This window comes from Tamandua tetradactyla, chromosome 25 (genome assembly GCF_023851605.1).
Source record: "Tamandua tetradactyla isolate mTamTet1 chromosome 25, mTamTet1.pri, whole genome shotgun sequence".
Taxonomy (NCBI): domain Eukaryota; kingdom Metazoa; phylum Chordata; class Mammalia; order Pilosa; family Myrmecophagidae; genus Tamandua; species Tamandua tetradactyla.
In genome coordinates this window covers 24,079,018-24,103,592 of record NC_135351.1, presented here as the reverse complement: position 1 = coordinate 24,103,592, position 24,575 = coordinate 24,079,018, and the positions used below count along the sequence as shown (strand labels likewise).

The window sequence follows — 24,575 nt, the reverse complement described above, 5'->3', positions numbered from 1 at the left end:
GAGACCCGGGTTAGATTCCCGGTGCCTGCCCATGCAGGAAAAAAAAAAAAGAAAAAAAAGAAGTAGATAGAAGGCAGGGAAGGTGGAGGCAGGCAGTAAGGGAGGCCATTCTTCAGACGAACTAGGCAATGAGAAGGATGAAGAGCAGGGAAATGGAGGCCCACTAAGAAGATTTCTGGAGTACAGAGATGACTGGAAAGTAGAAAAGACTTTCATTAACTGAAAGTTAAGAAAAGAAAGAATTTTTTTTTTACCTAGACTGGGATATAAAGTAATTTAGCCTAGTTTTTATTTTATAGGTGAGGAAAATGAAAAAATACTAATTCACATTCTGCCATTTTAACAAGTAATAGAATCAAAAAGATCTGAACTTCCCAATTATTACTTGTTTAGCTGGAATTAGGGTTGGCAATAGATATTAAAGTAAGAATTGCCTTTAAGAATGTAACAATAAAAATAACAACAACATAGGATTAATAAATGATCGTATTGTATTATTCTCTTTGGGTTTAATGAGTTCATTTTTATTTGAATTCTTATTCAATGTAAGTTCTCATTTTAAAAATAATTTGGTAGACATAATTTGTAAAAAGAAAGAATACCTGGAAAGAGTGGAACAAATTTAAATAATTAATTTAAATATTTCAGTATAAATGTCACTCGGGATTGCATAATGCAGTTGAAAGTTCAGACTTTGAATTTCAAATCTGCCATTAAATAACTTTTCTGATCTTTAGTTTTCCAATCTAAAACATGCGAATAACATATCTGAAAGTTATTGAGATAGTGAATCTCAAGCATCTAACAGCCATAAAAACCAAAGTAGTGCTTCTTGAGCTACCTGTGGCAAATAACCAGCTTTTCCCCTCCTAATTCATTATAGCCTAGTACTTTTCTAAAACATGGCTAAATGAATTATAGAAAAGGTTATCATAAGTTTCCACATCTTGGGAATGTAAAAGTGCTTACAGGAGTTTTAAAGGTTTATTTTCAGGTTCAGTAATGATCTTGCTGCAGATAGATGACAAGGTCATTGAAATGAGTTGCCACCTATTTGGCACGTGTCCATGAACACTCTTTGCACAGCCCTGATTTACAGCATAAACCGGTGACAGGAGAGCACCATGGTTAAAAAGCAGCAGCTCTGCTAAGACAACTTAGTATCGATGTAACCTACTGTCCAGCATCTACTCTCAGTGAAATCTCCTGCGCACTGGGTTTCAGCATCCTCATCTATAAATGTGGATATCAGTAATATTTGTTTCATATGATTATTGTGAGAATGCAACGAGCTCATATATAAAACAATCTGAATAGTAACTAGTACATTTTAAGGGTTCAATAAATATTAGTAAGTAACGAAATTATTTGAAGGCGGTGCGTACTAATAAGTTTTAACAAGTCTTGATTGCATCCTAAATGTTTCTATGCTAGTGCTGTTTTATAATTTCATATTTTTGTTGTTTTTTTATTTGGGGAAAAATGGAAATTTTTTTAGCCTACAGAGAGGAAAAACATACTTTTGTATGCAAGAAAAGTGTTATTTTAAAATTCATTAAAATTGAGTCAATAGTTTTTTAAAAGCTCTCCATGTACCAAGATTCTTAAAATTCTAACGTCTTTCTCATTAAAATTTTTGTTTTTATTTTTTTTTAAAGTAATCACCAGGTACAACATGATTCCAGATACACTTTTAGCAAAATTAGTTTCTTTTATCATTATAAGTGAATTTTAGAGGATTAAACTATAAAAGATTCCAAGATAAAAATCTGAGTTATTATAAGTAGCAAAATACTCTTTAAAATTTAATTATATCATGATTTCTTAGAAGTACAAGTTATTTTAAAAAGAGAAAAAAAGAATAAAACCCAATTAGCAGAAGTGCTGATAAAAGAATAGAATTGGACAATGAAATTAATTTTTCCAAAGGGAAAAAAACTCAAAAGGAAAAATACGCATTTTGCCAATATTACAGTTAAAAGATTAAATCACAAAAACTGAGGAAAAAGCATAGGAAAAGTAGTCATTACCAGAAAGTTGAATTAAAACAGTATTTTCTAAAAGGAATTTGATGTTTGGTCTTATTTACATGATTAGACTAAAAACAATTTGCTCTAAATAATAATTAAGGGAAAAGAAATCTGTTTACTTTTTAAGACTACTAATGAGAAACCACATTGTCATGATCAAAATAGATTAAAAGGGTTTTAAAGAGAAAATTTAAGAATCTAAGATACCATAAATCAGTAAAAGCAAAAGCAAGTCATACAAGAAACCACATGCAAATTAAAGGAAACACTGGGTTGCAAACAAGCTCGTCCAGACAAATAAGAGAAAAACGTGCTTTTCCCCTCTCCATTTCTTCTCTTTTAACATGAAACCATTTACTGATTCTAGTGGCATGCCAAGTGTACTGTTCTGGGCATCCTGAAGTGGAGGTGGAAGAAATATATGAGGCTTTACATCTACTTGCTAGTTTAGTGCGATGGAAAACAGAGGTGGAAGGTATATGCCCTAGACGCTATACAGCTGCGACAAAGGATTCACTGTGAGGTTGAGGCAGTTGTTGTATATACAAAAAGAAAATCTTGGGCAAAAGGAAGTTGAGATGACACTAATTCCTGCTTGATATTATAAAGGGGGGGAAAAGGAAGAAAAAAACTCAAATTATATCTAGTAGCTAAATTTTTTTATGTATTGCACTTATCTAGACAACTGGTAATCTGTCAAATCTGTGTTTAGTTTATCAAGTTGTTTCACTGATACACATTTTTAAAAACATGAAACGACTACCCCAATGACAACAAAAAATCTCAACCGTTTCCTATGCAAAACCAGGCATGACACCCAAAAGAAAATAATTAGACGCTTAAAAGTACAAGATTGCAAATTTAATTATTTTTAGGGACAGTTATCAAAGCTATATAGCGTGAATTTTTTAAAAATGCATTTTGTGGCAGAGATTATTAATAGTCTCTCTATATCCGTTCTCTCCATCTTGCATAGACATAGATTTTTAGCTAGCCGAGAAGCAATGCTACACTTTACAGATTCCTTGGCAGCTAGGCATGGACATGTTCTAATCAATGAGATATAAGTGGAAATATTATGTACAATTTCCAAGAAAGCAACATTAAAGGTGAGGGAGACTATACACTTCCTTCAATTCTTCCTTCTTCTTGCAGACTGGAATGCAGATTTCATGTTTGCAGTCTAAGCAGCCATGATGGACCATGAGATACAAACTCTGCCAAGGATAGCCAAGTAACAGGATAGAAAGATCCTGGGTCCCCGATGCCATGGAGCAGTCTACCAGCACAAGCTGGCTACCTCCTGTATTTTTTTAATCTGAGATAACAGTATCTATCTATCTTGTTTGACATTATTATTTTATGTTTTCTGTCATTCACAGCCAAAACCAATCCTAACTCAAGTAGTATATTAGATATAATAGCAACTAAAAATGTGGCCTTAGCTTAATTGGACAGCAGGTGGAAGGATTCCTATTACAGGCTGAAAATCTAACTGATGTTATGTGGTGGCTAAATATTCGTCAAACTGTCACCTGCTGAACTTTTTAAGACAGGCCTGTGCTAAATTTCTAAGAAGTCTTAGAAAATATTCAAAAGGTTAAATATTAGCTGGCTCCTTTTTATTGCTCTTAGTAACAAAGAACTCAGACTAGGGCTAATCGGGTGCAAGCAAAGATTTAAGGACACAGTATTTTGCAAAGAAGACCTTTCTCTGCTTATAAATTGCAAACTCGTTTGACTGACAATTCCCTGCTTTTGAGGTTACAGGTTGAAAAAGCCAAGCCAAGCAATTACAAGCCTTGGCTACAATACCTCAGATGTCTAGAGGATAGAATTTGTGCTGCATCATAGATAGGCTCAGTTTCCCAGAGGGATGATATTAAGGGTGCTTCAGGTGGCCCAAGGAAGTCATTCCTAAATCTAGAGGGGGAAAAGATGTACAGTACAGAGGTCAAAAAGTATAAAACAGCATCAGATTCAAAACTCTATCCAAACAAGATCTCTGGCTAGCCTTGCTCATGGAACTGATTAGAAACAAACAGACAAGAGGTGTCCTAGGTTTTTGAGGGAACTGGTTTGCCAAAGATGCACTAGCATGGCCTGGATAGCCTGCAGCAATTTCCAGGCTGCAAATCAGCAGCACCACCAGGAAGAAGGAATAGAAGTATTAAAACCCACCCAGAAGAACATAATCCCTAATTCTGACTCCAGATATGGCCATGGAAGACAGGAACAGAGGAAGATAATCAGTTGGGGAGTCTCTCCTATAGAGGACAACAAGGGTTTAACCAGATGGGTTAACTAAGAACATCCTCCAGTCTGAGGGCAGGAAGTCTTTGTGTTCCTTACCAAGCAGGATTTGATATTTCCCTCAGAGTAGCAGCGGATGCATTGTTCTAGTTTGCTAGCTGCCGGAACGCAATATACCAGGAACAGAATGGCTTTTAAAAAGGGGAATTTAATAAGTTGCTAGTTTACAGTTCAAAGGCCAAGAAAATGACCCAATTAAAACAAGTCTATAGAAATGTCCAATCTAAGGCATCCAGGGAAAGATACCTTGGTTCAAGAAGGCTGATGAAGTTCAGGGTTTCTCTCTCAAGTGGAAAGGCACATGGTGAACACAGTCAGAGTTTCTCTCTCATGTGGAAAGGCACATGGTGAACACAATCAGGGTTCCTCTCTCATCTGGAAGGGCACACGGTGAACACAGCGCCATCTGCTAGCTTCTTCTCCTGGCCTCCTGTTTCATGAAGTTACCCAGGAGGCATTATCCTCCTTCATCTCCAAAGGTTGCTGGCTGGTGGACTCTGCTTCTTGTGGCTGCATCGATCTCTGCTCTCTCAGAATTTCCCTCATTCTCCAAAATGTTTCCTCTTTTATAGGACTTCAGAAACTAATCAAGACTCACCCAAATGGGTGGAGACATGCCTCCACCTAATCTAGCTTAACAACCACTCTTGATTAAACCACATCTCCAGGGAGATGATCTAATTACAGTTTCAAACATACAGCTGTCTTTACAAAATGGATTATGATTAAAACATGGCTTTTCTAGGGTACAAACATCATTTCAAACCAGCACGTGTGTATTTCCCACTTTTCAAGTGGGAGTTTAGAAAATTATACATATCTTATTTCTACTTCATTTTCATAACTTTTTTTAAACTTTTTTTATTGTATAAAATAACAAATATACAAAGCAAAGAAAGAAAAAGCAATAGTTTTGAAAGCATTCTTCAACAAGTAATTACAGGACAGATCCCAGAGTTTGTCATGGGCTACCATACCATAATTTCAGGTTTTTCCTTCTAGCTTCTCCAGAACATAGGTGGCTAGAAGGAATATTTTTTTATCATCACATTCAACTTTTTTTCCCCTTTTTTGTGAAAATAATACATGTACAAAAAAGCAATAAATTTCAAAGTACAGTACAACAATTACTTGTAGAACAGATTTCAGAGTTTGTATGGGTTACGATTCTACAATTTTAGGTTTTTACTTTAGTTGCTCTAAGATAGTGGAGACTAAAAGAAGTATCAATTCAATGATTCAGCAATCATATTTGTTTGTTAAACCCTACCTTCTCTGTATAACTCCACCATCAACTTTGATATTTTTATCCCAGTCTTTAGGGGTATCTGGGTTATGCCTATTCTGACTTTTACATGTTAGAAGGGGCTATCAATAATACAGGGTAGGGAGATGGAACTAACTGATGTTCTGGAGAGGCTGAGCCCTCTAGGTTTCAGGATTTATCTGGTCCAGGGAACCATCTGGAGGTTACAGGTTTCTGGAAAGTTATCCTAGTGCATGGAACCTTTGTAGAATCTTACATATTCCCCCTTGGATGGAATGGTTTTGGTTGGGGTTTAGCAAGTTATGATAGATAGCAATGTCTAACTGAAGCTGGTATAAAAGAGACCTTCAGAGTAGTCTCTCAACTCTATTTGAACTCTCTCAGCCACTGATACTTTATTAGTTACACTTCTTTTCCCCTTTTTGGTCAGGATAAACTTGTTGATCCCACGGTGTCAGGGCCAGACTCATTCCTGGGAGTCATCTCCCATGCAGCCAGGGAGACTTTCACCCCTACATGACATGTCCCATGTAGGGGGGAGGGCAATGATTTCACTTGCAGAGTTGGACTTAGAGAAAGTGAGGCCACATCTGAGCAACAAAAGAGGTCCTCCAGAAGGAACCCTTAGGCATACCTATAGGTATGTTTTCTACTTCATTTTATATTAGGAATATTGGGAGCAGATAATATGACTTTAAGGTTATAGCCATCAGTCCACAGAAAATCATATGTGGACTTCCTGAAAAGGACAGAACATCACTCAGAGATCATGAACTTAAAACAGGAGAGGGTAACAAGAAAGGACAGAGGTTATCTCTCTTTGGCAAAGGATAAGTTCTATACACAGGAAGAACAGAGTGGCCTTGCAGAGATTATGGCAGATTGCTAGTTATTTCCCACTATCCATCTCCCTGATTCTTTTCAACAGAGCACTTGATTTTTCAATGGGTACAAGACCAAAGACTTCATTTTTCAGCCTTTCTTACAGCTAAGTACTATTAACGTGATTACAGTCTAACCAACTGGATACAAGCAAAATGACACCCTTCTTTGCCCTCCACCTTCCCATGGCTGGAATCAGGTTTGATGACTAGAGCTCAAGTAGCCATCTTAGACAAAGAGAGGAAAGCTCTATTCAGCATCCCTGACAGGCACAGCCCTACCACCTAGCTCTAGGAAGTGCGTTCCTAGAGTAACATTATCAAATTTTACTAATATCTTAAAATTCTACACCTCACAAGTATCTGGTTATGTTGTTTGAAACCAATAAATAATAGTTGAATAACTATATGCCTTAGGACCCTTTGAAACTAATGTTAATTCAATGATTCTGGGTCTTCAGGAATTGAAATTGGTCAGATCTTAATATTCTGAGATTCATTCTTAAAAACAATTATGAGTTACATTAACCAGTCTTTTTCCATTGCTCGTTGCTGATTTGGTTATAGTCTGATAACTTTCAGATATCATCGCACAGTCTGGGAGACCATGGGGCATGCTCCCTCATTCCTTCCTGATTTTTGCTAAGAACATAAGGTCGTAGAGAAGACCATGCAAAGGATTCAGTCAATGTGTGCTGAGAGGGATGACGATGACTATGGAGAGGCGACAGTGACCAATATCCACCTCTCCCTCCGTGCATCTGCAGCGAGTGATGAAATCGAACAGTCGTGAGGACTTGAGACTGTTTATAGGCAGGAGTTTGAGCTGGGTATTTCATACACTTAAATCGAGGGAAGAAGGCTAAGTAGGAGGTAGAAATGAGGACTTCAACAGTTTTTGAAACACAGGAAATTATGTAGCCTACAACATATAACCACCAACGGTCCAGTATTTCATTTTTAAATGTGTACTTATGTACACACTTCACTAGAAACTCTGTAGTATGATTAAAGACATTGCTACGGATTAAACTCTCATTACTTCTATTTGTATTTTTTCTTCCTGTGATCACAAACTCAGCTTCTTTATTATCCCCCTCAATCAATGATTTCCACCTGCATAAACAGTGAAAGTAAGTAGGCACCACTGACTACAGAAAGATGTATTATATCTCTAGGAAAAGGTATGTCTCATTGAAAATTTTCTATTTAATAGCACAGTACAATTTTTAATTAGAAAAAAATCATTACTATTGTTACAAAAAATCATCCTGTTTGGAAAGGCTAGATGCCATTATAACAGTGAATAAGGGCTGGAGGCTCACCAGCTGGAGCCTGAATCTAAATTTAGCCAATTATTAGCACTGTGAGTTTGGACAAGTCACTTTACCTCTACGTGCTTTAATTCCTCATCTGTAAAGTAGGGATGATATTTCCTAATCTAAAGTGTGCCACTTAAGAATTAAATGAGTTAATCCATGAAAAGCACTTGGCACGCTGCTTGCAACTTATATGTTCAATAAATGGTGCCTAATAATTATTATTAGCTAATAGCCAGCAGGGATTCACAGAACATGGAATCTCTAAGCAGGCAAGGTACAATGTCCACAAAGGGAATATATCAAATTTTCTTCCAGGAGCGGGGCATATTCCTATTTATGAGAAGAGAAAGTTAATTAAAACAGACTGAGAAATACTACTCTGGCCTTAATCTTACTGGCTCCGTGTAAGTGTGCTTATTCAACAAATATATATTATCCCTGCTTTGTGCTCTGGTGCCCCTTATTCCATGTAAATTGTGTAGAAATACTGGGTAAGGAGGACAAATTGTGCTAGGAACTGAATGTAGCAGCCAACAAAGGACCATCAAGATTTGTACTGAATGTAGACATTAGTACATCTCAGTATCTTTTGAATGTTTGTAGTATTTGGGGAAAAATCTGATGTCAATAATAGAGGCATACAGGGGGAAAACTGTTGCATATTATGGTCTATAGTTAACAGGTAGACCTCAGCAGTAACACAGGAATACCAGGGGTAAATACTTGGGGGTGGGGGGGACAAGAGTTAAAGGGAGGTTTAGATTTGCTATTTTGGTGAGGGTATGTTTATCTGTTATTTTTCTCTTTGGATTAATGAAAACTGTCTAAAATTGAGGGTATTGATGATTGTACAACTAAGTGAGGATACTTTAAGTCATGGTTGTTTATTTTGGACATTGTCCATGATGCCCAACGGATGGAGGTGGCGGAAGGGTACACTGAAAAGCAGAAAGGCAAACTGCAGTGTATACATATAATGGAATATTATGTGGCTGGAGAAAGGAATGAAGTCATGAGGCATACAATGAAGTGAATGAACCCTGGGGACATTTTGTTGTATAAAATAAGCCAGAAACAAAAGGACAAACACTGTACAGTCGCTTAGAAAATACTTATAGCCATCATATTTAGTCTGGAGTTGTAAGTGTTTTTCTAGATTCTGAGATGCTGTGCTATATGTGTATAACCTGGTATTTCCCTGCAATTTTGGGTACCTGTGTGGCATCTTAGACTCAGAGTTGGAGTTCTGCAGCTCTGAAAGACAGCATTGCTATATACAGCAAATGTTAAAGAAACTGAAAAAGAGATCAGGCTTCAATTAGATATAAGGATGAAGCCAATCTGGTTGAGACTAAAGTAAATCAGAATATAGGGCAAAGGATGATATTGTCTGCATTATAAAGCTTCACATGCTGTATGAGACTAAAGGAAGAGAGGTTTATTTTGCCCAAAACCTAACTTTTCTGTGGCACCTAATCTACCTGTCTGGATAGCTCATTTAAATAACCCAAATACATGGAGCCCAGAATGGGAACGAGGGCTTGTAAATCTGTAGAGCCTAATGTAATACCCGGATACACCACAGAGTATGTTGGGCAGATAATTTAAAAATATTGGCAAAGTCTCTTGAGGGACTGGAGAAAAAATATGGAACTATTAAATTTTAGCACCATGGAAACCCTAGATACTGCCTCAAACATTAAGGACTCCCAAGTCAATAGGCCATGCCTTTGATCTTGAGGCTTGCTCTTATAAAATGTATTTCTGCAGTGCAGAAGTTAAGCCTAACTATAATTAAGCCTAAGAGTTACTTCCAGAAAACCTCTTTCTCTCTCTCTCTTTCCCCTACACTGAATATGACAACCAGGACTGAAAGTCTCCCTAATGACATGGGACATGACTCCCAGGAAAAGCCTGGCCCTGGCCCGTGGCAACAACAATGCTTTCCTGACTAAAAAGGGGAAAGAAATGTATAAAATAAGGCATCAATGGCTAAGAGAGTTTAAATAGAATTGAGAGGCTATTCTGGAGGCTACTCTTTTATGACCTTCACCTAGACATTGCTAACTGCTGTGGTTTGCCAAATCCCAACCAACATCTTTCCTGTCAACCCTAAGAACACCTAGGGTTCTATTTGAGATCTTACAAAAGTTTCACTCGTTAAGTTTACTTTCCAGAAACCTATAACCTCCAGATGGTTCCTAGGCCAAATAAGTCCTGAAACTTACAGGGGCCAGCCTCTCCAGAACATCAACTAGCTCCATCCCCTATCATATATTGCTGACAACCCCTTCAACATGAAAAAGTTAGAAAGGGCACAGCCTAATATCCCTAAAGACTGAGTGAAAGATCAAAGGAGAAGGAGGAGTTATCACAGAAAAGACAGGATTTAACAAATGAGTATGACTGCTGATATTTCTTTTAATCTCCAGTGCCTTGGAGGAGCTAGAAGGAAAAACCTGAAATTGAAGAACTGTAACCCATACCAAACTTTGAAATTTTGTCTATAACTACTTAAGATGCACTTTGAAATTTTTTAATATATTTTTTTATTTCACAATAAAAAACGTTAAAAAAAGAAATCTGGCAATACCTAATATTTTCATATTTCCCGAAACATTAGTCTAGTGCATATCTATAACATGCATTTCTCATTGACATTTGACCCTTCAATTTTTCCTTTTCTTAAAAACTACATTACACCTTGGCTTTCATATTATTTCCACCTGAGTCTCTTCCTACACTGTCTTTTCAACTTCTGTCACAGTATCATTTTTCCTTTTCTGTCATTTAAATATTGGTGTTCCCCAGACTTTTGTTTGTAGCCTTCCATTTTCTTTCTTCTGAATGATCTCATCACCCATAGTTATAGCTGTCAGATGGTCGCTGATTGCTGGCAAGCATTTATCTCTACATCCCTATCTTTCTCCCTCACCTCCTGACCCATATTTCCTAAAACCTACTGGGGTGCTCCCCTGGATTTTACACCCAAGCATTTCAAATTCAATATGCCCCAAACCAAACTCATTGTCTTCTCCACCCAAATCTCTCTCCTTCTTCTAGTTCTCCTCCCTTGGTTAATGATATCACCTTTTACCACATCTTACTTGAAATAAGATACCAAAGAGTCATCCTTGATATCCCTGCATGACTTCCTTGTCCTCCTTTCTAGGCACCGTCTGTAACTGTTATCTCCTCAAAACCGGTTGACTCTACGTTTTTCTCTATCACAAAATTAAACACTCAAAAATATTAGCCATCAGCTGTGATTTCTTTCCCTTTTTGTTTTTTGTTATTTTTATTTATTAGTTAGCCCTAATTAGTTTTATTAGTTTTTTAAATTTTTTATTAATCAAAAAAAAAAGAAATTAACACAACATTTAGAAACCATTCCATTCTACACATGCACTCAGTAATTCTTAGTATCATCACATAGATGTATGATCATCATTTCTTAGTACATTTGCATCGATTTAGGAAAAGAACTAGCAAAACAGCAGAAAAAGATATAGAATGTTAATATAGAGAAGAGAATTAAAATAATAATACTAATAAAAAATATGTATATATATATTAGGATTATTACTGGTATTTTTATTGTTGCATTTATTATGGTGTGAGGCATAAAACTGATGAATGAAAAAATGAATCATTTAATTAATGTGTTATTGGAATTCATAAGAAGATGGCTACACAGCAAAAACTAAGATGCCAGTCCTATTATGCATTAATGCAAAGGTGGACTTCTGACAAGTCTTTTTTGCTCATTCTGAACCCTGATGTTCATTTTATAAAGTTCAGATTAAAAATGCCTTCCTTTTTCCAGAGCCTGTCCATGCTAAAAAAAAGGAAAATGCCTCCCTTACCTATTTGGTTAGACTTCTGTGAGAATATCATAGGATAATATGTAAGCCCTGTGAAATACATAAAGCACTCTTTCAATGAAAGGAAAAAGATAATATTAGTGTATTACTTCAAGGATAACTTGAACTAACTTTTATGTTTACAACACAACATCGACGTAGGAAAATGTAGAAAGAATTAAGGGAACATAGCATCTTGATTTCTGAATGACTGTGTTATTCATAATATAAAGGATGGAAAAGAAATGGAAGGAAAATTAGGAATGATATGACTCCTCTCTGACTAAGCTAGAAGGAAAATGGAATAGAAATCAATAGAAAATATAACTGTCTTCAAACCAATGAATCAATTTGAGGTAGTCTCAAAATAATATTTTATTTAGGATATACTGTTAAAATCTATTTAGCATATGATCTTCCAAATATTATACTATGTTGAAAAAGAAAAAAAGTAAATATGCTTTTCTATTATATAACTGTTTCAATGATATATATTTATTCTTTGAAAAGTTCTGGAAGTACCAATGGGGAGATGGGAAAAGAACAGAATTTCACTACTTCAGGAAAAAATTTTCAAAAGATAACATAATGAACAAAACCTTAGAGACATCAAAAATAACTTAAAGAAACTAGGTATAATGAAACAAAGACGGAAAACATCTTTGAGGGAAGTATTTTGCCTAAATAATTTTGGAGGTGAGCAAAAACACATCTGGGAATACATCTGGAAGAAAAATTAATTATCCAATCCTTACTAAATCTTTCTCTCTTTTTTGCCATGTCTTTATTTCTATTCTGACAACTTTTGCTATTTATATTTCCAAGCCACTAGGAATAAAACTAGATAGAGAAAACAGAATAAAATATAAATTTAACATTATTTGTCTTTTATCAGAAAGCACTCCAGTGAGAACACATGAATTACTAGGACTAATGATAGGGAAAAAATAACTCATGATATTAATGAGTTAACATCATTTTTTGCAGATAGACTTGGGAAGGAGGTCATAACATAGGTTGGATCATATGAGATAACTCGATGGCTCATTTATAGAAATCACCCTGCCAAAGTGATCTTGGCTTCGTGCCCATGTGTTCCTCCACTGATGAGTAAACAGGGAAGAGATGAGGGGACAGAACTTTCACTGCATGGATGCCACTTCCACTTTGTTACCCACCCCCCCAAAAAAAAGTCTCCTTTGCCCTTGAGTGCTCATTAGTTATTGCCTGTGACATTTTACTGGGTAATCTCTGGGGATAGTAATCTCAGGAGGATAAGAACGATAACATAGTGCTAAGGTTTAATATTCTATAAGCAACAAGACAAATTAACCCATAAGTATACAGTACATTGAAGAACTATAATGGTATATTCTGAGAGATGGATAATGTCATGGGATTAAAAATCAACAAAAAGATGCTACTATAAGATGCAACTTTAGAGCTGTACAACTTGCAGGTCAAAAAATACCTGTTCATTAATTCATTCAGAATGTATTTACTGAGTGTGTGAGATGGACCCAATTTCTCCAATTTAAGGTCTATTAACATAAACCAAAAAACCACTGGAAATCCAAGAAAATAATTTGGAATTTTAATTTATACAGTGCATCATTAAAAAAAATAAATCTATCAGTAGGACATTCTTTATTCTTTCACACTTTAATATGTAAATTTGAAGACTCAGACTCTTAGCATTAGAACACACGCTTGAAGAAAGAATCCTGCGTATTGTCATTTCTAAAAAATAATGTCAATTTTTGGTTTATGTTGTGGCATGATCATGTAAATTCCATGCTGCTCAAATGACAGGGCCCATTTAAAGTCCACGTCCAAGGCCCCGAGGCCCCGGGAACCCTAACTATATTACCCCAACATATCAAAGTGAAAAATCCTGTACTAGAAAGTAACTCTCTCAAAACTACATGAAAAACAAAAATGAGTGCTTGAAGCTTTACACATCCTTTTATCCCACTGATATGTTTAAAAGATAGGAGAGAAACAAGTTAAGTGACAATTGATGAGAATGAAAGAGTTTATACCAAAAGTATAAAAACATAATTTCTGCCTAAACCAGAACTATATACTTCTTGCTGCACTGTATGATGCTTTCTTCCATATCCATACAAATCCCATTATATATTTCAAGAACTCATCTTATCCATTTAAATAAAAATGTCAGATTACTTAGTTAATTTTCAACTTCATTAATACATTTGAATAAAATAATAACTCATAGATGATTGTCTGTTCAAGACCAGCTGTTTTAAATTAGTATATTAAGTAATTCAGACTTTTTTGCAAAGGTTGCATGATTTAATAAATTCCCATATGCTTCAACATGCGCCAGCACTACTAAGTTATCTTCAATCCAGCTGCTGTTATGATAACAGCTGCCAACTTTGAAACAACTGAAGAGAATAATGAATCAGCGTCAAGTTGGCTCATATGTAAACTTATATTGCTTCCAGCTAAAACACGGGCTAATTTCGACCGTAAAGAAAATTAATTTAAAAGATTTCACCTTCATGTTTGAGAAACATGGTACAACAAATATCAGTGAATTGGTCAGTTTAAAAGCCTGCAGCTTCAGGTGAACTCCCAGTTTGAATTTCAGTCTCAAATGCTGTGAGTTGTTTTAAGCATTGGCTTTTTGGGGGGAAATAGATTAGTAAATGCCTTGTCCCTAATTTGTAATATGAATATTTGAGAAGCTTCACACTGTTAGGGTGGGAGAAACAAAGAGATCCTTGTTTGTTAAAGGCTCATTAGAAAAAAGGCTTCAAAGGTTTCAGAGGAAACAAGATGAGAATGACAAGGGCCACATTTATCCAGGGTTTAAAAAGCAAATAGAAATAAGAAGAAAATATAAATACACCATTTTAAGTCAAATGCATTTTATGCACGAGTATTAGGCACAAAACTGGGCAACATGTTAATGATAGGTCTTCTTTCTATGAATGAAAATATGTACCGAATTTTAATAAACACTGGGGGAAAAAAAAACAATTGTATGCTGGATCAGTTATCCAGACAACTGGTTCTACAGAAACCCCTGAAACTTTGGTATTTCCAAATTAAGCACAAATCTATTTGGCATAAAGCCATGCTAGCTTTTAAATGGAAAAATAAGAGTAGACATTCTGCTTAGAATTTTTCTTCAATTCCATATGTCTATCATAGTTGAAAATCATTCCCTGGGATGTGGCTAAGAGGGTAGGAAGACCCCTTTTTCAACAAAGGGCAAAGCTGGATGACTGTCCTCAGGCTAGTGCAAATGTACTATTCTTCACAAGCCACAGGCAGCCTGGATGAAATACATACTTCTATTATTCCAATGAATTATCTAAAGCTATGTGTCCCTCAATTTGTGTTCAAGTCCTAACTACTGGTTCCATGAATGTGAAAGTGAACTTATTTGAAAATAGTCTTTGAAGATGTGATTAGTGAAGAGGAGTTCGAACTGCCCCTAATCCAACATAAGTGGTGTTCTTATGAGAAGTGGGAAATTTAGACACAAAGATGAAGGAGATGGCTATGAGATGATGGAAACAGATAATAAAGTACTGCAGCTAGAAGCCAAAAAATGCCCAGGACTGCTGGCAAACCACCAAAACTAGGTGGACACAGAAAAGGATTCTCCCCTACAGGTTCAGAGGGAGGGAGGCTCTGCTGACACCTTGACTGAGGACCGCCAACCTATACAACTGTGAGATGATCCATTTCTGCCATTTTAAGCCACCCAGTTTATGGTACTGTGTTATAGCAGTACTAGGAAAGAAACTAAGACACTATGCAAGGTCACTTTATTAGCAGTGATAATTTGATTTCTTCTTTTTTTTTTTTTTTGCATGGGCAGGCACTGGGAATTGAACCCAGGTCTCCAGCAAGGCAGGCGAGAACTCTGTCTGCTAAGCCACCATGGCCCGCCCTGATTTCTTCTTTTTTAAATAGGGTACCTGAAATTTTCTCACAGATATCTGCTATATATATATATCAGGTATATCATATTGATTGATTGCTTTGAGATATGTCTTAGTTATAATCTAAGTGTGAAATTATATACCACAGTAGCTAAAGCCTCACTGCATATATACAACTCATAGTTAATTCTAGAACCCTCCTGGAGATGCTAACTAGCCAGACTTATACTCTAGGCTTCCAGAGATTCATGGAGCTTGAAACTGAAATTGTGGATGGAAGGATATGGAATGGTATCTTCTCCAGTTATCTTCAATACTGCCTCCGAGGATCTCCATTATTTCTGGTATAGGAAATATTGGAGCTCCCTGGGTAAAATACTTGGTTCTGAGGCCCTCCAGCTTACTGGAATGGTTCTAGGGAAGTTATAAAGATATCTCAGTGTAAGTAAGAATCCAAAGGAAGGACACTGATCTTAGCTCATGAATAAACGCAAGAGACCCATTTCCCAAGAACTTGAATGTGATCATCTTTTGATCTCTATATAGGCCATGGGTGTTGTTAAAACTGATCAAGATGCAACAGATTTAACAGGTCCATCTTCAGAGCAACATAAAAGGCTGGAATTTGTCGGAAAATTGTTACCGAGTTAAGTAGCCATAGTAATTCTCCAAATAAGTGAGTTAGCACCCATTCAAATTGAGGGAAAAGAGAGGTGTTGATTCCTTCATCTATTTTAATCACATTATTGCAACGAAGTATTTAGAAAGAGTTCTAGTAGTCCTACACAACAGGATGCAAGTCTACACTTGGCCAAATATTGTGCAACACGAATGAATTGTGCACATTATTTGCGACTGCCTTAATAAGCAGGAGGCAAGAAATTTCACAGGTGCAACAATTTATTTGCAATTTTGAAAGCATTTTATTCACCAGTGTTAGCGTGCCCAAAAGGACTCTCTCATGTGAGACAAATTTACCTAAAATAAACAAGAATAAATGCAAGGAAGGGAATAAATGTCAAAAAAAGACACCCAACAACAACAAAAAAATCCTTATTCATTGGCTTTGACTTCAGGTTTGTTGGCAGAGATCTGTCATTATACTGTTTTCTACTTTGAAAACTATATGTACATAATTATGACTCCTTGGAATAAATATACATTCTATTCAATGATTTGAGTATTTGGACAATTAGCTGTATTTATTTGAATGCACACTAAATGTCTTTATCTCTGGTAGTTAGGATAATCAAGAAATGTCTAAAGGTGAAAAAAAATTAGGACACATACAAGAAAGATAAGGAAGGAAGGAGAAAGTAAATAGAAGAAAAATATTTTAAAAGAATTATATGTAGTCAGGATAAGTGACTAATTAAACGCAGAAAAAATGATTGCTTACAATCTATATAATACAATGACATCCTTGTAGTACTTAGACATGGTAGAAGATACATAATTATAAACAAGATGGAAATAAAAAGTTGTATCTTAATTAAGAAAAACAGAGAAAAAATTATGAAAAATAGGAAGACCCATGCCTCAAAGATGTGAAGATAAAAGACATATCCCCCAGAAGGGAGAAGAGTGTCCTAGACTTGAGAAGGCTCTCCTGACCTTGGCCAGCACTTCTATTTCCAGCCTTGTATAATCACAGAAAGCATTCACTGTTTTTGTGATGAGGAGGAGGATCTTTGAAGAACATAATTATAGGTTACAAGTGCTTTCTGTGGAAACAAAATTATCGTTCATGTCTGAGATGGTACAAATATGCCTTAATTTTGGTCAAGAACAATTTGAACACTGAAAAAAAAATAGAATCACAAAGTCTTCTTATAAATTACAATTAAGTAAAACTACAGGGATTAGTGCGTAAAAGCAAAGACATTGCAGATACTCTTCAAAAAATGCTATTTAATAAAAATATATCTATTTTGTAGTGATATGATTTGGCCTACCCCTATGTCAAAACCAGCTCACAACTTCAAAAAGCCACATGAAAGGAGATTTATGCAAAACAGAGCTAAAGTAGTCTTCATCTACTAGGTCAGGTATCAAAATAATCACAATTCAAGTTACCTTAGAAAGACTGGCAATCTTACACAAATTAATGGTGTGCCATGCACAGATGGAAGGTGGATATAAACCAAGGAGAAAGAAGAAACCACATCAAGGGTGCCTAGTTAAGGCTTTGAAAGCTTCGAAAAAGTCTTGCCTTCTCCTCTTGTACCATTAATTGTGAGGCTTCAATAAGTGCATTTTTGCCACATGCCTTTAAAAAAAAAAGGTTATTTCGGTTAAGTACTAACAGACTTACTTTGCTTTCAGAAAATCCACTACTCTTTTGAAGTCGGCCACACAGTATTCTCTCTTCATTTCCATGAGCACACTGTCAGAGGCAGACTGCACCGGTATATGCAGAAAAGAATAGACTCTGGGATGATTAAGGATTTTCGCCATTTCCTTAAGAAAAAAGAAAGGAAGGAGAAAACATTAATCATTCTAATAAATCACAAAATGATTTCACTCAGATCAATACTCAGAAGCACAAACAAACAAACCGAGTCAAAGACTCAGACCAATCATCAAGGCTATTAAAGTGGATGCGATCAGGCAAAATTCTTTGATGACATTTGGGACTTTAATATTACTTTCAGAAGATTCTACATAGGAATTATTTCCTAATATTCACTGTCTCTCTTCGGTGGCGAAACAGAGGTAAACTCACGTAATGCCTAAAGAGTTAAAAAGACTTTCAAAAAACGTCAAAATAAACACCATTTCTCCCTCTTCTCAAAGAAGTTTTATATTCCACATTGTTATATTAGCAGGAGAAACAGCAATAGTTGAGGCAAACAGTTGAAGCCCCATAACCCTGTGCACTTGAATAGAGAAAACTTCCAAATGTAGGGAAACACTTTTTTTTTTTTTTAATACTGAAGGAGAAAAGGGAAACTACAACACACTTGCTATTGTTTTTTCGGTTTCCTTGAGTTAATCAACGAATATGCATTTTTAAAATATCTACTAAGCAAAAAGCGTTGAGGCCAGCCAGTTGGGCATTGGTCAAATGACATTTACCTGTTAGTTGCAGATTTTGCAAGAAGAGATAGAAGGGAAGCATATGAAGGAAAATCTAGCTTGCAAAGTTAAAGAGAGCAAATATGAGTGAAACAAATTACTCAAGCAGATAATGTTTTAAAATTCCAGCGAGGATACAAAGGGCGTACAAAAAAAGAGCGATGAAAGTAAAGTTGTGGTAGTAACTCTTTATGCAATAAGAAATTGATTGACGCAGCCCGTCTCCCCTCTTGCACGCATGTCAGATCATCAATTTAAGAGAAAGAGAACAAAGAGGGCAGGCGTGGTAAAAATGTTAAGAAAGGGGCTGCTCTTTAATAACTTTCATGTGTCCAGTGATTTTTAGTTTTAAAAGTTCTACACTATCACATCTGCTATCTCATTTCATTCCTTAGAATAATATTTTGAAAGATCTTATGAAGTCAAAGCAGCAGCTAATTCTATCCAGCCACCTCGTAGTTATGCAGGGGTCACTCATGGATACGGATCAACCATGCCCTTCCTCTCTCTAGTTTCTCACCGTGGCCTGTAAACATTGGCATTTTTACCAAAGAGCCCAGTAGAAGAAATGAGATTAATTCAAACCAGTCACCTTCTTAGTAGCAGTAGCAACTTATTGTTTTAAAAAATCCTTTTGAATAAGAAACTTAAGTCACAAAACAATATGACTCGCAGATATCCTTTATCTATTTCTTCTGTACAGGAATCAGTAGAAATATAGATCATGTTAGGTACGGACTACTAAGCTGGAATTGGTATTAAAGAATTTCTTATTAAGTAGAAAAATAACTCATAACACATTATCTGAAGATTCCTTTCATAAAAGTGTTTACATTTCTCGGATGGTTATTTTTCAGTAGATTCTTTATATCCTTACTCAACAGCCTACTGGATATAAGAGCAGGTAAGGCAGAGCAACATTTACCAGTAAACTGGGTGGGTGTTGACTAGGAAAGCCTTTCAGACTTTTTCTCCCCGAAAATCAAGATTTCACAAAAGCTTAAGAAAAACAATTAAATAAAGATCTTTGTTTTTCAAAGGGGTAGGACTCACAGCTGTAAGAGGGTTTCGATATATTATGGTGAGAATGACACCTTAAACATGGTACTCTTTGTGAAATGAAACATCACTCTCAAGCCCTACGCCTTGGTTTTCTCATTTGTAAAATGAAAATAGCGATAATACATCATACGGCTACTGGGTAAGATTAAACTGAGATAATCTATTACGTGCTTATATAGTAAGCATTCAATATATAAATTATCTAATATTCTTCTCCTTGTTTAGAGAGTACTCAAAGCTCACGGTAACACAATTCCATAGTGGTAACTGGGAATCTATCACTAAATAGGACAGTGTTTCAAGGAGCTGGTTCCCTAACTACTATGTGTAGCAGTGATAGCTTATGTTGACTTGCTTCAGATAAATTTGAAAGAGGCTTACCAGCAAATATGGCCCTGGACCAGAAAGGGAAGTGCAGTTTCTCCTGCTAACACTCAGGGTGGTCTACTAATGTAAATGGGATACTGCACTAGATGAAGCATTGTCTGTTAGAGGAGGGCAATTTACAAATTAAAATGTTAATAGAAAACATGTAGGATAAATCTGGTGGGTTTTGTCCTTTAATTCTCAAGATAAGTCTTCCCACTGTAATTAGCTTCACCTTCATACTATGCTACTAAGAACTTTGCAGCTTTATAATGTAAGGTACTAAAACACAAAATAAAAACGTTAGCCCCTTAATTAAGGTCTTTTGTTTCTGCCACTGGAAGAGTGATGATTTAACACGGATTAATGTACCCCGCCAAGAGAAAAGGTACATATTTTTTATATTGTTTTATCTTCTCTCCTTCTCACACAGCACTCTCTCTTTGCTCTCTTTTCTGCCTTTCAAATTCCTTCTTACATGTATTAAATCCAGCTTATAGTTACAGGTTCTCTGGTGTGATAGATAATCTTTTCTCTATGATTCTTCATTAACTCGCTCCTTGTGTTGTTACTGCAGTGTTTTTTCTCAGTTCTACCTTGCAATATGCTAATAAACCTCCCACCAAGACTACAACCTCTACAACGGCAGGGGCTGTGCTTGATTGACTCTTCTTTCTGTACCCCAGTAACGGCAAGGATAGTTCTAGGCACATCACCAAACATTTAAATCTTGATATAAGTTAAATCATATCAACACATACAAAAAGATTTTAATATATAATTGTTACTCGATAGGATGACAATTTTCCAATCAGTAATATTTCTAAAGGTCTGTTGGAACTTTAGGTTGGAAACACAATGCATTTTCTCACGGAAGTAATTTTTAAGTGATATGCGGAATAGTTTAGATTAACCAAAGGAAGGAGGAGCCCAGAAGTCAAAATGTGGCTGAAAGATTAGTGGCACCCATGAGCAACCACATCCTCCCAGCTCAGAGTGAAAGCCTGAGCAGAGGCACAGGTACATGAATGGGCCTGCATGTGCACACGTGGAGTGTGCGAATGCGTGTGTGTGTTTATATGCTTGAGAAGTTCAGGTAGCAATTAGCATTGAAACAGTAACTATTTTAATAGAAGTTCATTTAGAATTGAAAAGCTGATTTATTGAGGCTGCTTAAAACATACATAGTGGACTATTTTACATGCGGAGACTAGAATATGGATAATCAGATCAGCAAAAGAGTGTCTCTATCTGGTGCTTTTACATGGCACTCTCCTAGCACAAACTAATAATCGTGTCAGTGTTTGTATTTATTTTTTTCCTAAATGTAACGAGGAAGAAAAAAAAATGAATGAAAACCTGCCTAACTTTAAAAAACAATCCTATGACTGGGAACATTTTTAAAAGAACTGCTTACTTTCATTTTTATTGCCCTAGAGCCATCACATTAATCACTGTATTTTTCTGGTCTTGGATATACACTACTAGCCTAACAAAGGTAGCTTACTGTGTGACTATATAAAATATATTAATATTTGCATTCAGATTGATAGTTAGCAATCAGAATGCCCACTCAGATTACAGCTTTATTATTATTTGTGTTCAAAATGCTAAACTTTATTTGGTTATGTAAAGTTTTCAGTTAACCTAAGATAAATTATAAAGCAAAACAATACTTCAAAAAACAGAGAGAATGTGCCATTACCTTTAAGTATTTTAACATAGCTTCACTGAGTTATAATTCACATACCATATGATTCCTCCATTTAAAGTATGCAATTAAATGTTTTTTAGCATATTCACAGGGTTGTTCAACCAACTTCACAATCTAATATTAGAACATGTTCATACCCCGCAAAAAGAAACCCTGTAACCCATTAGCAATCCTCATTTCTCCACTACCCACCCCCACTCCAACACTAAGCAACCACTAACTATCTGTCTCAACAAATTTGCCTATTCTAGATATTTCGTATAAATGGAATCATACACAACGTGGTCTTTTGTGACTGGCTTCTTTCACTTAGCAGGTGTTTTACGAGCCATACACGTTATAGAACGCAAGCATTTTTTTTATTAAATAATAAAATTTAATTGATTTGGTATTTACTAAATATATCATGTCATGCCAAGCTATTCCAAATGTTCTGAATATTGTTAGATTGACTAAGGTGATAAAACAACTTTCATCCATAAGGATGGTCTTTTAAAATACAGTCTAATTGCATAGTTTGCTAGAGATTTATTAGTCCATATAAAACTTACGAAAAGGTGGGGAGGAAAGGAATTATAAAAAATACCTTTAAAAAACTGGTTCTCAACTTAAATGTATGGGAATGGATAGAGGTGTTGGTAGTTCACTGGTAGGATTATAAGCAATGCTGCTATACTGAAGGCAAATATGATTCAAAGGGGTTGTTTAAAACCATGCATCTCATCGATTAGCACTATAAATATAAATAAGTTCTTGCAGGAACTACTTCAAAGGTATAACATTTGTACAAAGAGTTAATAATAGAGTGGTATATGGGAAAAATTACCTATTACATGCTATGGACTCTATTTAACAGGAATACTTCACTAGTACCACAATATACTAGGGGTAAATAATTGTGGGGAGAGAGGTAAGAGTTAAACAAGTTTTGGTTTTCCTTCTTGGTTTGGATTTATCTATCATTTTTCTTTTTGGAGCAATGAAAATTGTCTAAAACTGAGATTGATGATGACTGTACAAGTCAGTGAGGTTACTGTGAGACAACGATTGTTTCTTTTGGATAGAATATATGCCATGTGAATATATTTCAACAAAATGCACATACAAAATAATTTTTTCTTTAAAAAAACTGGTTCTCTTAAAATGAGAAGAATAGGGGATCATAAATGATAAGGAAACTATGTTTCTTAACTCTCTTTTTCTGGTAGTTGGTATCTCTGCTATTAGTGCCAGGGCACACTGTATATAGACATCTAATAGCACTTACTCAGTCCTGCAATTAGACATATTCATACCTTCCCTCTACCATGAGCTCCATGAGGTACAGCTTATTTATCTTCACTTCTCCATTCCTTGCTCAATGCCTGGCCCTTAGGTACTTCAGTTATAGCTGAACAAATGAATGATTGAGTGGCCCAATCAGTTAATCAACACTGTTATTTTGGAGTAAATTCTGCAAAGACTTAGAGGAAACGGTCACAACAGTAATGCCTATGTTACACAAGACCCTAATTCTCAGGACATCTTTAACATTCCACGGTCACATAAGTCAAGATAGAATAAGACCAGACTCATATCTTATACATTATTTCACTAATGACATTGAATCAGCCTCTAAGTGAAATACCAGGACCTACATTTATTCTTAGCAATCTAATAATAAATTATCATTAACAGTACCAGAAAGTGAATGAGGGAGCACAAGAAGGGAAAACTGCCAATCCATATGTCCCAAATGGAGAGGATTAGATATTTGAACAGATTCTAATTTACATTTGATCTATAACTCAATTATACTAGGAAATTCACTCTAAAGGACAGAGTTAACTGTTTCAGCATTTGCACTAAAATAAAGTTGAGACAAAATGTTTCTTCTAATCAGTTTTCATGGAAATGCAAAGGATATCAGTGCTCCCTTACCATTTCAACTTCTTCATAGTGTCAGCATCAATAATCAGAATTTACATTATGAAGATAAAAATACATATCTTGCTTCACTTGATACTAATGTCAAAGAACTGAGAGTTGTAATTATATAAACATACACATATTTATTTTCAACTGATTATATTATCAGTTTTTTGTTTTATTTTTAAATTACTATTCTGCCCTGCTAAGTGCAAGAAATCAAAACAGCTCAGTATGTAGAAAAGCAAATATTACATCCTGATTGTGTGTGGTGGTTACACGAATCTATACATAAGTTAAAATTAATGAAACTGAACACACACTAAACAGTCAATTGTACTGTATTAATTTTTAAAGTAAAATAAAGAATGTACCTAAAATTTGTTGATTCAAACACATGTAATAATGCATAGTAAGTACATTTTACAAAAACAAATGCATAACACACTTACACTTGCCTTTTTTCCATTTAAAAAAAAAGATTAAGTCTACAAAACTCTAAAAAACGAATCAATAGCTGATCAATCTGAGAGGAAAAGGGCAGCCCAATTAGATTGCGCTTTCAGCTCAGACAATTCTATCAGGTTCTCTTAGACATGATATAAGTAATAAAGGAATCCAAAGTAAAAGCAGATGTTAAAGATCTTTTTGAAAATATTTAATTCTCATTTATTTATGGTCCAATTATCTAAATGAGGCTTACTAGAGGGAACTTTTGTTTCATTTTTAGGCAGACTACAGTAGACAGAATGACAGTCATTTGACTGTTCTAGTCCCGACTGTCTTGGTGTGGCAGCTAACAACTATCTCTTAAGTATGAAACTAGATTCCTACCAGTGGGAAGCAAG

At 35.5% G+C, this 24,575-nt stretch overlaps 1 protein-coding gene across 7 annotated transcripts in view; it reads right to left on the bottom strand.

Moving 5' to 3' along the window:
- CDKAL1 (CDKAL1 threonylcarbamoyladenosine tRNA methylthiotransferase) overlaps positions 1-24,575 on the bottom strand; it is a 689,286-nt gene that overhangs the window by 211,653 nt on the left and 453,058 nt on the right. For all 7 annotated transcript variants that reach the window (XM_077143630.1, XM_077143634.1, XM_077143633.1 and 4 more), the window contains one exon: positions 17,914-18,059. In XM_077143630.1, the coding sequence (XP_076999745.1) occupies positions 17,914-18,059 (146 nt within the window). The remainder of the gene's footprint in view (positions 1-17,913; positions 18,060-24,575) is intronic.